The sequence below is a fragment of the Zonotrichia leucophrys genome, chromosome 14 (genome assembly GCF_028769735.1).
Source record: "Zonotrichia leucophrys gambelii isolate GWCS_2022_RI chromosome 14, RI_Zleu_2.0, whole genome shotgun sequence".
NCBI lineage: Eukaryota > Metazoa > Chordata > Aves > Passeriformes > Passerellidae > Zonotrichia > Zonotrichia leucophrys.
Window position 1 is genome coordinate 15,828,260 of NC_088184.1, and position 14,624 is coordinate 15,842,883.

The 14,624-nt window shown below is 52.6% G+C and overlaps 1 protein-coding gene across 10 annotated transcripts in view; it reads left to right on the top strand.

Annotated features, from left to right (window-relative positions):
• The window catches only part of TNRC6A (trinucleotide repeat containing adaptor 6A), a 69,492-nt gene that overhangs the window by 16,187 nt on the left and 38,681 nt on the right, over positions 1-14,624 (top strand). For 7 of the 10 annotated variants that reach the window (XM_064725769.1, XM_064725770.1, XM_064725775.1 and 4 more), the window contains exons 1-3: positions 7,432-7,563; positions 8,235-8,282; positions 10,518-10,553. In XM_064725769.1, the coding sequence (XP_064581839.1) occupies positions 7,559-7,563; positions 8,235-8,282; positions 10,518-10,553 (89 nt within the window). In that variant the 5' untranslated portion in view covers positions 7,432-7,558. Of the gene's footprint in view, positions 1-7,431; positions 7,564-8,234; positions 8,283-10,517; positions 10,554-14,624 lie in introns of those variants that run through there. The other 3 variants (XM_064725771.1, XM_064725773.1, XM_064725774.1) reach the window with 2 other exon arrangements.

A 14,624-nucleotide genomic window follows, 5' to 3' on the forward strand; every position in this document is an offset into this window, starting at 1 on the left:
CTGTATGGAAGGGTGGGACAGATTTTCCTGTTCTCTGTCTGTGTCCTTGCCCAGGCCAGCCCAGGGGTTTGTGCCTCCTGCAGGAACTCACTAAAGCAATATTTCCCCCAGACAGCTTTTGCATCGATGAAATAAGGGGGAAAGGGAATTCCCCCATGGATCCCCCCTCATTTTCTCTGCCTGCCTGGCAGATGCCATTCGTGCCCCTTGTCAGGCCGGCTCCCTGGGGTGACACAGAGCCAGCTCCTGTCCCAGCCCCTCTGCAGGGCTCAGGCGCTCTCCCTGCGGTCCCTCTCGGCTCCGGGGCTCCCGGGGCTCCCGGTCCATCCCGGTGCGGTGCTTCCCTCCCCTCCTGGCCGTGTCTCCATGGCGACCGCAGCGCTCTCCTGCCGCAGAGCATCCTCGGCTCGCCGCTTCCAGCGCTGCGTTTGTGCTCGCAGCCTTTGTCTCCCGCCCGGCGCTGGCAGCCGGCCAGCCCAGGCATCCATTTCAAAGCAGCCTTTGTTTTATCGGTGCAGTAGCTGCTCAGAAATCCGTGGCATCCAATCCGGGCGGGAACGCGGCGTTTCCTCCCCCAGCGGGGCCGGTGCGGGCACAGCGCCGGGCAGAGGGCAGCAGGACGGGCAGAGCCAGCGAGGACGGGCGGTTCCCCCCTGTCCCCCTCCCCAGGCACGGCTGGCATCCCTTTCACGGTCGGATGTGCCATTTTCAGCACAGCCCTGTCCTGGAGGCTCGGGCAGCCGGACCTGCTGAACTGAGACAGGAGTGAAGATTCCAGTCCCCGGCAGAGGAAAGTGCTGGAGTGAGCTCCAGCCCAGAGCTGGGATCCTGGCCAGCTTGCTGCCCGTCTCCCGTGTGACTGCCAGCTGTGCCAGAGGCAGGGCAGGGCCGGCCTGCTGGGCAGTGCAATCCATTAATTGTAGTATCCATCCTGGCAGGGAGTTCAAGGGAAGGTGTTACACACCTGCTCAGGTGTGCAGAGATGGATGCACAGGTATGTGCATGCATCCACAGGTGTATTATTGAGGGTTTGTGGGGCTCTGGTTTGCAGGCACTCAGGTCCCCGTGGATCTTCCCCAGGGCACGGGAGGCAGCCAGGAGGGGACACAAATGGGGGCTGTGAAGTGTCATTGCCGAGGTGCTGGTGCTCCCCAGGGCATCCCTACAACCCTCAGAGCATGGAGTGAGGCAGGAGGGAAATGAGAGGAAAATGGGAGAACGGGGAATACTTTGTTAAGGGCAGAAGCAGCAGCTGTGTGCCTGCCTTGCCCAGAACAAAAGTCCCCAGGAGAAGCTGTGCCCTGAAACAGGAGTCTGGGAGGGCAGCAGGAGCTGGGCAGCCCATCCTGGGCAGCAGCTGAGGGCAGTTTATCCAGCAATGTGTCCTGTCCTGCTGGGACTGGAACCCCTTCAGCCTTGGGCCACATCACTCAGAGCCTGAACGTGCCCAGCAGGGCTGCAGCTGGAGTGGGCACCCAGAGGAGCTGATCTCCAAGGAATCTCTGGAGGGACCTCTCATAGTGCTGAACCTCGGACACTCTCCTCAGCGATTCACTGCACGGTTGCGGTGAGATGTAACCACTGCTGTGCCTGCAACTGGGAGTGCTGGGAGCACTGGGAGAATCAGGAGCTCAGGATTTCAGGGTCCCACAGACAGAGCAGGGCAGGTACCAGCTGCGGCCCAGGCACGGCAGAGGCTGGAGGAGCCACCCTGGCAGCACTGCCATGACTTTGCATGAGGACACTTCCCCACCTGGAGACAGTCCCAGGAGGTAAAGAGTGCCAGAGCTCTTGCTGTGGTCTGTGGTGCTGCTCGATAAAGTGTGTCCTGGCCCCATTTTATTCTCCATAATTAGGAAACTCAGCAGACTGATCGCTCTCTGAAGCCTGAACCGGAGCATATTGCTGGCACAAAAAGAGCTGGTCTGCGACAGAGCGGGGATTGTTTGTGCCGTTTCAGTGAGAAGTGCAAGGAAACAGGTGAAATCTGTTAATGTGGCTCCGTGCTGAGAGAGGGCAGGTGTGAGTGAGGCGATTGATGGGCATTGATCAGGAAGGGCTCGGTGTGGGACAGGGCACAGAGCAGGGGGTGCAGCCCGGGGCAGGTGAGTGTGAACAGGAGGCGCAGCCCGGGGCAGGTGAGCAATGCCCAGCCATGAGCAGGGGGTGCAGCCTGGGGCAGGTGAGTGTGAACAGGAGGTGCAGCCCGGGGCAGGTGGGCTCTGATCTCTGCCCGGCCCCAGTCCCTGCCCGGCCCCGCCGAACCGGCCCCTGCCGGGCTCCGGGCGCTCCCGCTCCTCTCCCGGGGCTCTGGCGCTTCCTCTGGAGAAGCCGCTCCCGTCTCTCTCACCGATTCACCAGCCGAGATCAGTCCCGGAGGATGGGTGAGCTCTGCCGTGGGTGTAGCTGGGCTGAGGGCAGGGGAAGCCGTTTCCTCTGTGAACATCATCAGTGTTTGCATGAGCCATCACAAGCAGCTGAGACTGGGGGGCACAAACAGGAGGGGAAACCCTTCTCCATGCATGCATCATCTCTATCTTCTGGCTGATTGTAGCTCTGTGAGCTCTCCAAAAATGCCCCACTATTTTTTGAAATTGTGTTTTTGATTAGCAGAAACCTAGAAATGAGCTAGAAAGAGCCGTGGCTGTGGAAGGGAGTCCAGCACGTGCCGAGCCAGCAGAATTCACGTGGGCAAATTGGCTGAGCCACCCACAGGGCAGGTGATGCTCCAGGGCTGGACCCACTGCTGTGGCAGCACCTCCAGGGGCACCTTTGGGGCTGGGGACACCCCAGCAGCCCCACGAGGGGTTTGGGCTGGGCCCTGCTCACTGGCACCTGGGCAGTGCAGGGCATGGGGACCTGGGCAGGGCTGCAGTGAGCCCAGCACTGAGATTCCCTTGGAAGTGCAATGCAGCCCTGGTAAATAAATAAAGATTGGATCTTGTCAGTCTCTCGTACTGCACCACTCCCGAGCAGGGGACGCGGGGCTGCCGTAATTGGCTGGATGCAGAGCGAAATCCAGGCTCAGCGATTCCATTTTGCAGTTGGCAGCCTGCCCACAGGCAGATCAGGGAATGCAAGTTGGGCTGGCTTTAAAACACAGGGAAATCCTTCATCTTTGATAATTTTTTTGCTGATTTAAAGGGCAGGATTAAATCCTCATTTAATAACCCCAAGTGCCTGCCCTGCCCTGCTCTGAGTGCTGCCAAGGCATGGGCCTGGAGGGAAGGCAGGGAATGTTCTCCAGGGCACAGACCCCTTGGCTGTTTGCTGCTGCTGCAGCCAGGGAAACAGACCCCTCTGGGCAAGCCCCAGCCTCAGCACGGGGTGCTGTTCCTCCTTTCCAGGTCTGCTTCCAGCTGCTTCCAGGGCTGGTTGGAAGGCAAGCCCAGCACTTTCTGCTACCGACTTCCAGTTATGTAATTTGTGGGTTTTTCTCCTAATTAAGGATCCTCAGAGCCCCAGATGTTCGCTGTAGCACACAGCCCAGCTGACTGCGCTGACAGGCTCTGGGGCAGGGATTGTTTCATCAGGAAGTGCTGCCTGTTCAGTACCTTTATGTTGCCACCTCTTGCCGTCGCCTGGGCTATTTTTAAATCCTTAAAGAAAGCGTCTACAGTGGAGAAGAAAGGAGCCTCCTTGCAGAGGAACACAGAGCCACCACACTGACGAGGAAACTGTTTTCCCTTGTCTGTCAAATCAGCTCATTTAGATTATTTAAGTCGAGAGCAATTTTGCAAACAATCTGTTTTGCCGGGGACAGCGGCTCCGCTCGGTGTGACGATGCTGAATGGAGCGAGCGGCTGCGAGTTATTGATGGCAAATTCTCCACGTCCCCAGGCCCGAGCTCCTCCTGAGACAGCCCCAGCTCTGCTTTCCCCAGACATGAGGCAGAAAGCATTTTCTAACATGTCGGCTCCCTTTGCCTTGAGAGCGAACTGCAGCTGACGGGGAAGGGCGGAGGGGATGGGAACGCTGAAATGGCGCCAGCTCCTCTTTAACTGTTTTCAGCCAGTGCATTTCCCTGCCTGCTGCAGTTCGTTCCCTTGCTCTGATGATATGAAAATCCTAATTAAGCAGCGAATGGGGAGGTGTGCCAGGCTGGCAGGGTGCAGGTGGTGGCTGCTGTTGCTGGGAGAGGGTATTTGGGGATCAGTGCCCAGGAGGGCATGTTTGCCCAGTGGTGAAAGTGTAACTGCACGGGTCCAGCCCTGAGCGCAGGCCTGCTGTTTGCCCTTGAGGAGCTGCTTCCAGGATTCCTGGTTTCTGATGCCATGTGTGAGCAGAGTGCTGCAGAGCCGTGCAAACCCACGCAGGGCAGGACAGCAGTGCCAGCGTGAGGAGGCAGCATCGCAGGGACACGAGCTGGTTCCTCCCTGCACACGCTGCCCAGAGTGCTCCTTCCCACCCAGGAGCACAGCGGTCCTGGGGCAGGGGGCCCATGAGGAAGAGAAGCCCTGACTTTCCACAGATGGGAAGATTACACAGATTTATCTACCCTTCAGCTGGAAGCAGCTCCAAAGCCAGGTGGTTATGAACATCATTTTAAGCACAGAGGTGTTTTGCTGTCCCTTTGCTGGAAGAATCAGAATTTGAGTCCTTGGCAAAGAAGTCCAGAGGTCCAAGCCTCAGAGAGCACCAAGGGACAAAGAATGAACCAAAGAACTGTGGTAAGCAGGAGAGAAGGTCCTCCAGCACCCCAGTTCCCAAATAACTCCACGCTCAGCACATATTAAGGCTAAGACCAGGAGTGGTTAACACCTGAGTGCTGCTGCCAGCCAGCACCCACTGCCCCTGCTTTGGATGATGGGCTGCTGCCTGGCTGAAGCTCAATCTGCTGCTCCTTCTAGAAGAAAACATTCTTCCTATTTGAAGATTCCTGAATTTCCCTAGTCCTTCTAGGAATTCACCAGTGTGGATTTCACACATGTCAGAACTCAGCTGAGCAAAGTGCTGCTTGTGAGGGGTAAGATCGTGAGGTGATGCAAGGAGGAGATGATGGGGTCAGTGGTGGAGGGGTGGTTCCTGCAGAGGCTTTGCTGCCGGTGTGGACCCAGCTGCAGCTCTTGCATGCAGAAAGAAAGGCACTGCTGCAGCGGTCTAGTTGCTAGGAACACGTGCATAAATAACACCAGAGAACAATCTAAAATAATAAAGCAAGCTCCAGACCTTGACTATGAATTTTATTGACAGTGGCACAATACAGTTAACAAACTGACATAACAGGAGTACATAATGAATTCATCAGCCTTCCCAACTGAGGACAGACTTAACAGCAGCCCTCCTACACCACGTGTAGTGCCTCCAAAGAGACATGAAACAGGGCTGCTGTGAATGGAGCAGCGAGAGAGAGCTGAGTCACACTTCAGGAAATAATGGCTTTCAGTTACACACAATTACATGACAGTCCAAACTTTTTCATATGAAGAAAAATAAACAAGACCAAATTAACTTACAAGTTGTTACGAGGCACCGAGGAACTGATTTCAAACTGCCACTTTACGGCTGTGCCTGTTCAGCTCACAGCGATGCAAGTGCTGAGCCTCTAAGGACAAAAATACATTCACTGACCACTCTCATTGTCATAAACCTTGCCTCTCATACTGGAGGATCTTCTTCAGCTGGAAATCACTGTGCTTCGCTCATGCTGGCAGAAGGACAGGGGATGCTGCAGCAGATTTCCTGGGACAATGGCTCCTGTGCCCAGGGCACCCGTTTGTCTCACAGTGGAATCAAACAGCATTCCTTTTCTCACCAGCATTGGTAAAAACAGCAAAGGCCAAAAACTGGGCTGGAAAATGCTGGTGCCAATGTGCAGCTGGGGTCAGGAGAGAGCAAGAACTTCCCCATGGCAACAAAACCTTGATGGGAGTGCTTGTCAGCTGCAGAAGCATTTACTGGGAATTACTCGGTCCACTCTCGGTTTTGTGTGTTCCTGACATTACCGCTCCCAATTCCAACCCATTATCAGTCCTTTGACTGGTTTGATGTTACTAACTCCTGTGATATTGTTATTGAAGCCTAGTCCAGTAACAGAGTGTGGATCACGTACTCCTCACTCCTAATTTCCTGTATTTGAAGTATCTCTGTGTGTTTTGGATTAAGCTCCATGTTCACATATATCGATCTCTCACCAAGTTTGCCAGTGCTGGGACTCTTCTATTCCCTCCCTCAACCCAACAGTCAGTGGAAGGTTTACAGGAATGTCTGCGTGGTTATTTAGACATTAACTCCTTTTATGTGCCAGTAATTGATGCCCCAAGCTCGGCATAGAGCTGGCACAGCAGCAGCACCCTGGGGTAGCTGCCCCACACAGGGAAACACACATGGAAATGGATGTTCTGCCCATCCGTGCCTTGTCCTGCATCGCCTGGGGAACCACTGTGTTCTGCTGAGAGTGCCTGGAATTCCTGTGTGTCACTGGGATAAATAAAGGCTGCATCCACGTGTGGGACCTCATTGCTCCCCAAAATCCCCAGCCAGGAGGGCGTAGTGAGGTGGGGCTCATCTCCTCTGCCATGCTGCAGAGGGAGGACAAGAGGACGCGGCCTTAAGCTGAGACACGGGAGGCTCAGATTAGACATTAGAAATTGATTTTTCACATTTCAGGTGCTCAGGCTTTGGAAGGGCTGCCCAGGGAGGTGGTGGAGACCCCATCCCTGGGAGTGTTTGAGAGGCGTCTGATCTGGCACTGGGTGATGCTGTTTTGGGGTTTAGGGGTTACGGTGGCAGTGCTGCTGAAGTAAAGATCTCCTCCAGCCTTGATCACAGAATCTCCTGAGCTGGAAGGGACCGTCAGGCATCACCCAGCCCAGCTCTCGGCTGTGCAGAGGACACCCCAACAATCCCCCCTGAGCATCCCTGGCCAAAGGCTCCCGGAGCTCCGGCAGCCTCGGGCCGTGCCCATCCCGGGGATCTGGGCAGTGCCAGCACCCTCGGGGGGAAAACCTTTCCCCAAAACTGACCCCAAACTGCCCTGGCACAGCCGAAGTGATGATTCCGTGACTCCGTGACCCGGACGGGACCCGGCCCGAGGCTCCCGGGCTCCCAGCCCCGAGGAGCGGCCCGGGACGGGCTCGGGAGCCCGCTCCATGCCCCGTTCCCTGTCCCTGTCCGCTCCCTCCGTGCCGGGATCCCACTCCCGGCCCTGATCTCCCCGTTGCCCCGCTCCCGCCCCGTCTCCCCGTGTCCGTCCCGTTCCCCCCGTTCCTGTCCCGTTCCCCCGTCCCGGCCCCGCTCCCCCCGTTCCTGTCCCGTTCCCCCGTCCCGGCCCCGCTCTCCCCGTTCCTGTCCCGTTCCCCCTTCCTGCTCCCCCCGTTCCGCTCCCCCGCTCCCGGCCCCGCTCCCCCCGTGCGGGCGCCCCGGAAGCGCGGCCGGGGCGGGTTCGCTTCCTGCGCGCGGGGCGGGCGGGCGGCGGCGGCAGGAAATGGCGGCGGAGCTGCGGCTGCAGCTGCCGGGCCCTCCCGCTCCGCAGCGCCGGGCTCAGCCCGCCTAGAGCCGCCGGCCGCGCCGGGCCCGCGCCGCAGCCTCCGGGACGGACTCCGAGCACTTTACATACATGAGGTACCGGGGCGGGCGGCGCCGGGCCGGGCGGGGAAGGGCCGGGCGGCGGGGCAGCCCCGCGGAGCCGCGGCGGACGCGATCGGGCTCGGGCTCCCGCGGCAGCGCCGCCGGCCGAGGGGCCGCCCGGAGGGGCCGCGGCGCCCGCCCGGAGCGGGGTGTGCCGGTGCCCCCGCCCGGGCCGAGCCGTGCCCGCTCCGGCTCCGAGTTGGCTCTGCGGGGCCGGCAGCGCCCGGGGCCGCCGGTGCGGCACGGAGCGAACCGGAGCGGCACGGAGCATCCCGGTGCCGCGCTCGGAGCGAACCGGTGCCGCGCTCGGAGCGCGCTGGCGGCTGAAGTGATGCAGCAGAATCGTTTTCCTTAAAGTCCTTGAGACGGCGGAGTGCGGGCAGGGCGCGGGGATGGGTGCGGGGCGCCGGGGTGCGGATGGGCTCCGGTGGCCGCTGCGGGCGCAGGGATGGTGCCGGGACACACCGGGCTGGCACGGGCAGGGCTGGCTCGGGCACGGCCCGCCCGCTGCCCTCGCCCGCCCCGGGGACGCCGCCGCCCGTGCCTGCTCTCCCCATCCCTCCTGACCAGCCCACCTGAGCTCCCTGTGCATCCTGACCCGCACCGGCTTTATTTTCCTGCTGCATTGCTGTTGACATGGAAACCAATACCGCTTTCTGTTGCAGAGAATTGGAAGCTAAAGCTACCAAAGAAGTCGAAAGAAAACTAAGCAGGTAAGAGACTCATTTAAATTCCCTCCCACTATTTAGATGGAAAGGTGGCCTAGGGCTAGGAGTAGTTGTGGGCTTTATCGGGAGCTTTAATCTCTTGTTAATTGTAAGGATAAAAAAAAAATCTGAATTTGAAAACGCTGTCAATTGCACGGGGAAATAGACAGCGTTTGAAAACGCTGTCTATTGCAAGCTTAGTTAATTCTGTAGGCTAAACACCTTTTTAGCTGTTTTTTTTTTTTGTTTGTTTAACTACTTCAGATGTTTAATACATTTTATTTAATAGGGGAGGTTTTTGAAGAGAAAAATAACTTTTTTGCACTAAGTTGTAGTACCTAAGAATAACTGGAAAATGAATGAAGAGTTTGGGGTTCTTTTATACACTTCAGCCAAATATTGTTTGGAGGAAAGACAGTTGTGGCAAGAACTGGATTAAACTCTATGTTGCCATATAACTACTGCCTGTGCCTCTTTTGCCATGAAGAGTTACCTGGTGAATTTCCTGTTTACGTGTAGTTTTCAGAATGAGAGATTAGCTGAATGGGCTGGGGAGTTAACTCCTTAACTCGGGAGTTCAGGGTCACGTTGAGGGAAGAATTCTGTGCCTTAAGGTGTATCTCTTTGTGTTTAAGCAGTTGTTTCTTCTGCACCGTTTGGTTTTGGTCAGGTGACTCCCACAAGTATCCGCTCTATGGGTTACATTCTTTGTTTTCAACTTCTGTCCTGCTTCCTTTTTGGGTTCTTTTTCAGTTAGACCTTTAAAGGCCTTTTGCTAGTGATCCGTTAAAGGGATTTCCACTGGGGCCGTTTGAGATGTGCCTGAACCCTGAGTATAGCAGATAGAATCTCAGGTTTGGTGCCCTGCTTTTTTCCCTCTCTCCTGAGCCCGAGCAGTCTCCAGCTTCCAGGGTGAGCTGTGATTGGGCTGTGGAATCTGAAAACTGCTTTGCTCCCCCCTGCTCTCAGTGCGTGTCTTCCTTTTGGTTTTTTTATTTTGCTAATACACTTGATGATGTGTAATCAGTGAATGATTTTCCCCACGTTGTTGTTGAAACGCAGGGAATATTTGGGGTGCCTTTGGCACGCTGCTGTTGACCCACAGCGTTCAGGGACTCGCTGCAGTCGCCGTGCCAGAAGTGATTTCAGAACTGTTATTCAGAGTGACAGAGTGCTGAGTTCAGAGCACTACTTGGTGCCAGTCATAGTAAGTCAGGAGATCTTCACGTTTTTATGACCTTAGCAGAGATCTTGTCATGCTGGCAGGCGGTGCCGAGAGTGAGGGGAAGTGAAAGGAAACCACAGCGCTTCCAAAATTCGGTGCTTGGAGAGTAAATTCTGCTATGGAACGGGTCCCGTGCCTCTCTGACACAGAGGAGTATGTTTTATTCATTTAAAAGGTTCTGAACTGGTTTGAAGTTCACATTAATGCCCCGGCTGGTTTATGTTTAGCCAGGGAGCTCTCGTTGTGTGAGCACACAGCTGATAAACCATGGCATGCCTGCGCTGGGTAGACCTGATTAATTGTTTTACAGGGGTAGAGCTCAGCAGATAGCCCTCGTTCTTCCTCCAATGTCATTATTTACTGGCTTATTAAATTTGCAGTGACCTAGTGGAACTGTAAAAGAGCAAATATCCTTTCCTGGCAAGGTACACAGACCTGTGCTAGAGTTTATGTTAATCTCAGATTTCACAGTGTGGATGTAGACTGTGAACTCCACGGGATGTTGGCTTTGTTTTGTGTTCTGAAGTCACTTCTGGAGTTTATGCTTATAAATTAATGGGTAGCAAATACACTTTTTAATCTTGCTGGGAATATTGGCCTAGACTGTGGGTTTGTGATAGGAAAGTATTACAGCGTTCAGTGCAGCTTGCTTATCCCATTGGAGTGATTCCTGTTTCACACTCAGGATTAGCATTTGGCTTGTCTGGCCTTTTGGAAAAGAGTCCTCATTTCCTGTGTTCTCTCTAAAATTCATATATGCCTGGTGCTGTGCAAATATTCCTGGTGTCAAAAATCAGCTTAGTGCATGACTGGCGACAGTGATTAAATAAATCCATCCACACTCTGTTGTGGCATCATGTTACCGATTAAATGTCACCTGATCAGCCACAGCAAGAGTGTCTGCTCTTACCTGGGGAAATCTAAGAGTTAAATTTGGTTAAAATCAGGACTGCTACAAATCACCATTTAGTTCTTCTGATTTAAGGAATAACTTTTCAATTCTGTTTGGTAAACAGGGCTTTCCTGCCTCATTTATGTGGAACTGAGAGAAGGTAAATATCTGAAATACATTGACAATCATGTTCCCAAACCCAGGGCTTTGGCTGTTGCTTCACAAGCATGCAAACCATAGGGAAGAGTCTCCATTGCTTCCATTCACCTGTGGTTCTGCCCACCTTGGCTGCAGACTGGCCATGTGCTGGGAGAGCAAGCTTCTCACCCCTAGCTTCCATCCATGTGCTCTGTAAACTTATCCCTGTACAACTGATTTTTGTGCTTTCATGTAATAATAACTGCCATATTTCTGTGATATTTTTCTTATCTGCTGCAGGGAAAACATAGAGCTGGCCCAGTGATAGAGACATATAAACCAGGGAGAAATGTAGTTGTTTCTGTTGATGTGTAAGCATTTGATTTTCTGTTGGGTTTCTGGGGGTGGGTCTTTTTCCTGATAAACTTCATATGGAGAGATATGTGCTGTGCAAAGGGAAGAGTTCATTGCAGAGAAAACATTCTGTTCATGCTTTCAGGACCTTTACAGACACTTGGGTAAATGACACATCCCTTTCCTGTTCCACAGACACCCTTGAGGCTGTGCAGGGCTGCCAGGTGTGCCCGTGGGGTCCCTTTGGTGCTCCAGGGGTGCAGCAGCAGCCCCTGTGCAGCAGCAGCACTGCAGCAGCAGCACTGCAGCAGCCTGAGAGGGGCAGGTTGCTGCTGGGCTCGAGCAGCTGACTGTGGAGGAGCAGTTTAATCTGCCTTCCTGGTTCCTCATTTGTTACAGGAAGATAGGGATTGTTTATGGCTGCTGCTGGAGTCCTGCGTGGCTGGATGATAAACTTCTCGGGAAGGAGATCTGTCTTTTGTCTGCTTGCGTAGCAGCAAACATCTTGGGTGAAACTCAAGGGCACAGCCAACCCCAATATTCCAGAATTCTGGTCCATTTGTAGTCCCTGTATCATTCTGATGAGCTGTGTTAGGGAAATGGGAAAGCTGAGTGGATTCCAGGTGACTGGCATGGCAGACGTGGTAGGTAGGAGTCTGTCGCTTCACCTTTAGGGTGGAAATTTAAAGACCTGAGGTATTTAGAAGCAAAAAAGAAAGTAGCTGATACACATTTTCTAATTAATTATTCATTGAAGTATTTTTTCCCAGTTTTTAGCTTGGCAGCACCTCTCCTCTCTGTTAATAGCTGGAAAGAACACACACACACACACACACGTCTGGAAATGAGTGGGTTTGTTTTGTTCTCACTGCCTGAGGCTCTCAGTGCTCCCAGGAACACGCTGGGTGGGTTCAGGTGCCAGAGCTTTTCCATCTGAGGCACTGGCAGGGTTTGTTGGGATTATTTTGTTAACTTCAAAGTACTCGTGTGTGTTTCATAAACTCCAAGTGCTCCTTTGGTGTAGTGTGCTGTTTTGTGGATGGCATTGATAAAGGATGGTAGGATCCCATTTTAATCGAAATACACATTTTATAATTGATTTTTGTAGAATGCTGGTGAGTAGGAAAGCTAGCTGTTGGTTTTTACAGAACCTGAGAAATCACGTTCATTGGCAACTTTATGTAATTGTGTCTTTTCAAAAAATTGAGAGATGAGGGAGCTTGTAGGTCAGAATGCAGAAGATTTATCAGTCTCAGGAGCATTTGAAAGTCTGTGTAGAAGATCAGCTGTAGGCTGAGCACGTGGTGCTGTCCTTGCAGAACTGTTAAAGATCTTTCAATGCCTGATACTTACCTGTAGCTACCTGGCAGTGTTCCACCTGTAGCACTGCAAGTTAATTTGTAACTAGAAGAAGAGAAAATGGTAGAAAGGATTTATTTATTTATTTATTTTTAAAAAATTTAGTATGTCCATCACTGGAAATTTTACACTGGTTTCAGAAGCTGCTGTGTATAATCACTTCTAATTCTTACTTGTGTGTTTGCTCCATACCTCTGTTCATCCCTCCAGTGATGAGAGCTCACAGTTCTTGCAACCATCATTTTCTCAGTGTGGGGATAGAATTTTGATTTTATTGTGGCAAAACATATTGCACTTTGATAAATTGTAACAGCAAAGATAGCAAAGCTGCACAAACATTAATTACTTCATCCTCAGCCTGTCTGCCAGGGGAAATGTGGGTGAACTCGATTTTGCTCTTCTGCAACACAAGAATAAAGGTTAACCATGTCTGTTTCAGCCCAGGTATTTTTACAGTGCTAAGCTGGAGCTTTAGAAATTAAACATTAATAGTGCTTTTTTTTCAAGAAGTAAAGTAATAAGTGAAGCACGTTTTGATACAAATATTACCTGAAATGTTTGCAGTTAGAACATGACAGCTTTTTCCTTTTTCCACTTCAGAAGCCAAATAACAAATCAGGCCATACAAAAATAAAATGCCTTGTGCTGTCTTGATAACCTGTCTTAGAAGACTAAAAAGTTGGTTTTGTTTCTTTTAGTTTTTTTAATAGTTTAATTGAGGAAAGCATTTTAGTAGTTTGTTGGTATTTTTTCCCCCTGTATACAAAGAAGAATTGTGCTGGGGTAGTACACAATTGGAACAAAAATTTTCTGTTAAATAAATAACAGTAAATATTTATCTGACCCTCGGTCTGCTTAAATTTATGCAGATAACAGCAGCTTCTCCTTGCCCATCTTCAGAGCCATTAAATGTGCAGTCTCTCCTGAGATCAAGATCCATTTTCATTTTGCCTCACTTGAAAATAAAGCACCTTTCAAGTTAAGCTGTTGAAACCGGAGGCCTTTGTTCTGTCTCCGACGTGGATTTCCTATTGCCGGGGTGTTTTATTTTCACTTGATCTAAATTGAAAAATATGGTTTGCATTTCTGCTAAGGCCGTTTAACCTTGAGCGAGCTAATCCCGTTACCCAGGAGGAGGAGGAGGAGGACATAGGCTGTGCTCTGGTGGAGGCTGGGTGTGTGATGGGGAATCACAGAGCCGTTTGTAAATTCACCTTTTCCATGGAATGCTCTGTCCCTGCTCTTCCTGGGCCAGCTGATGGGCAGCGTGCTGCTGCAAACACTTTGGCCACACGAGGTCCATGGATTAAAGCTGCCAGGGGCAGGGGGAAGCCCAGCAATGAACCTGTTCATGTTGGCACACAGGGTCCATGGATTTACAGGTGTAGAGGAAAGCCCAGCAATGAACCTGTTCATGTTGGTCACACAAGATCCATGGATTAAAGCTGCCAGGGGCAGGGGGAAGCCCAGCAATGAACCTGTTCATGTTGGTCACACAGGGTCCATGGATTTACAGGTGTGGGGGAAGCCCACAAAGGAACCTGTTTATGTTGGTCACACAGGGTCCATGGATTTACAGGTGTAGAGGAAAGCCCAGCAGTGAACCTGTTCATGTTGGCCACACAGGATCCATGGGTTAAAGCTGCCAGGTGCAGGGGGAAGCCCAGCAATGAACCTGTTCATGTTGGCCACACAGGGTCCATGGATTTACAGGTGTAGAGGAAAGCCCAGCAATGAACCTGTTCATGTTGGCCACACAGGGTCCATGGGTTAACATGTGTGGGGAAAGCCCAGCAATGAACCTGTTCATGTTGGCCACACAGGATCCATGGGTTAACATGTGGGGGAAAGCCCAGCAATGAACCTGTTCATGTTGGCCACACAGGGTCCATGGATTTACAGGTGTGGGGAAAGCCCACAAAGGAACCTCTTTATGTTGGCCACACAGGGTCCATGGATTAAACCTGCCAGGGGCAGGGGGAAGCCCAGCAAAGGAACCTGTTCATGTTGGCCACACAAGGTCCATGGATTTACAGGTGTGGGGGAAGCCCAGCAGTGAACCTGTTCATGTTGGCCACACAGGGTCCATGGATTTACAGGTGTAGAGGAAAGCCCAGCAATGAACCTGTTCATGTTGGCCACAAGGTCCATGGGTTAACATGTGTGGGGAAGCCCAGCAGTGAACCTGTTCATGTTGGCCACACAGGGTCCATGGATTTACAGGTGTGGGGAAAGCCCAGCAATGAACCTGTTCATGTTGGCCACACAGGGTCCATGGATTTACAGGTGTGGGGGAAGCCCAGCAATGAACCTGTTCATGTTGGCCACACAGGGTTGGATTACAGGTGTAGGGAAAGCCCAGCAAGAACCTGTTCATGTT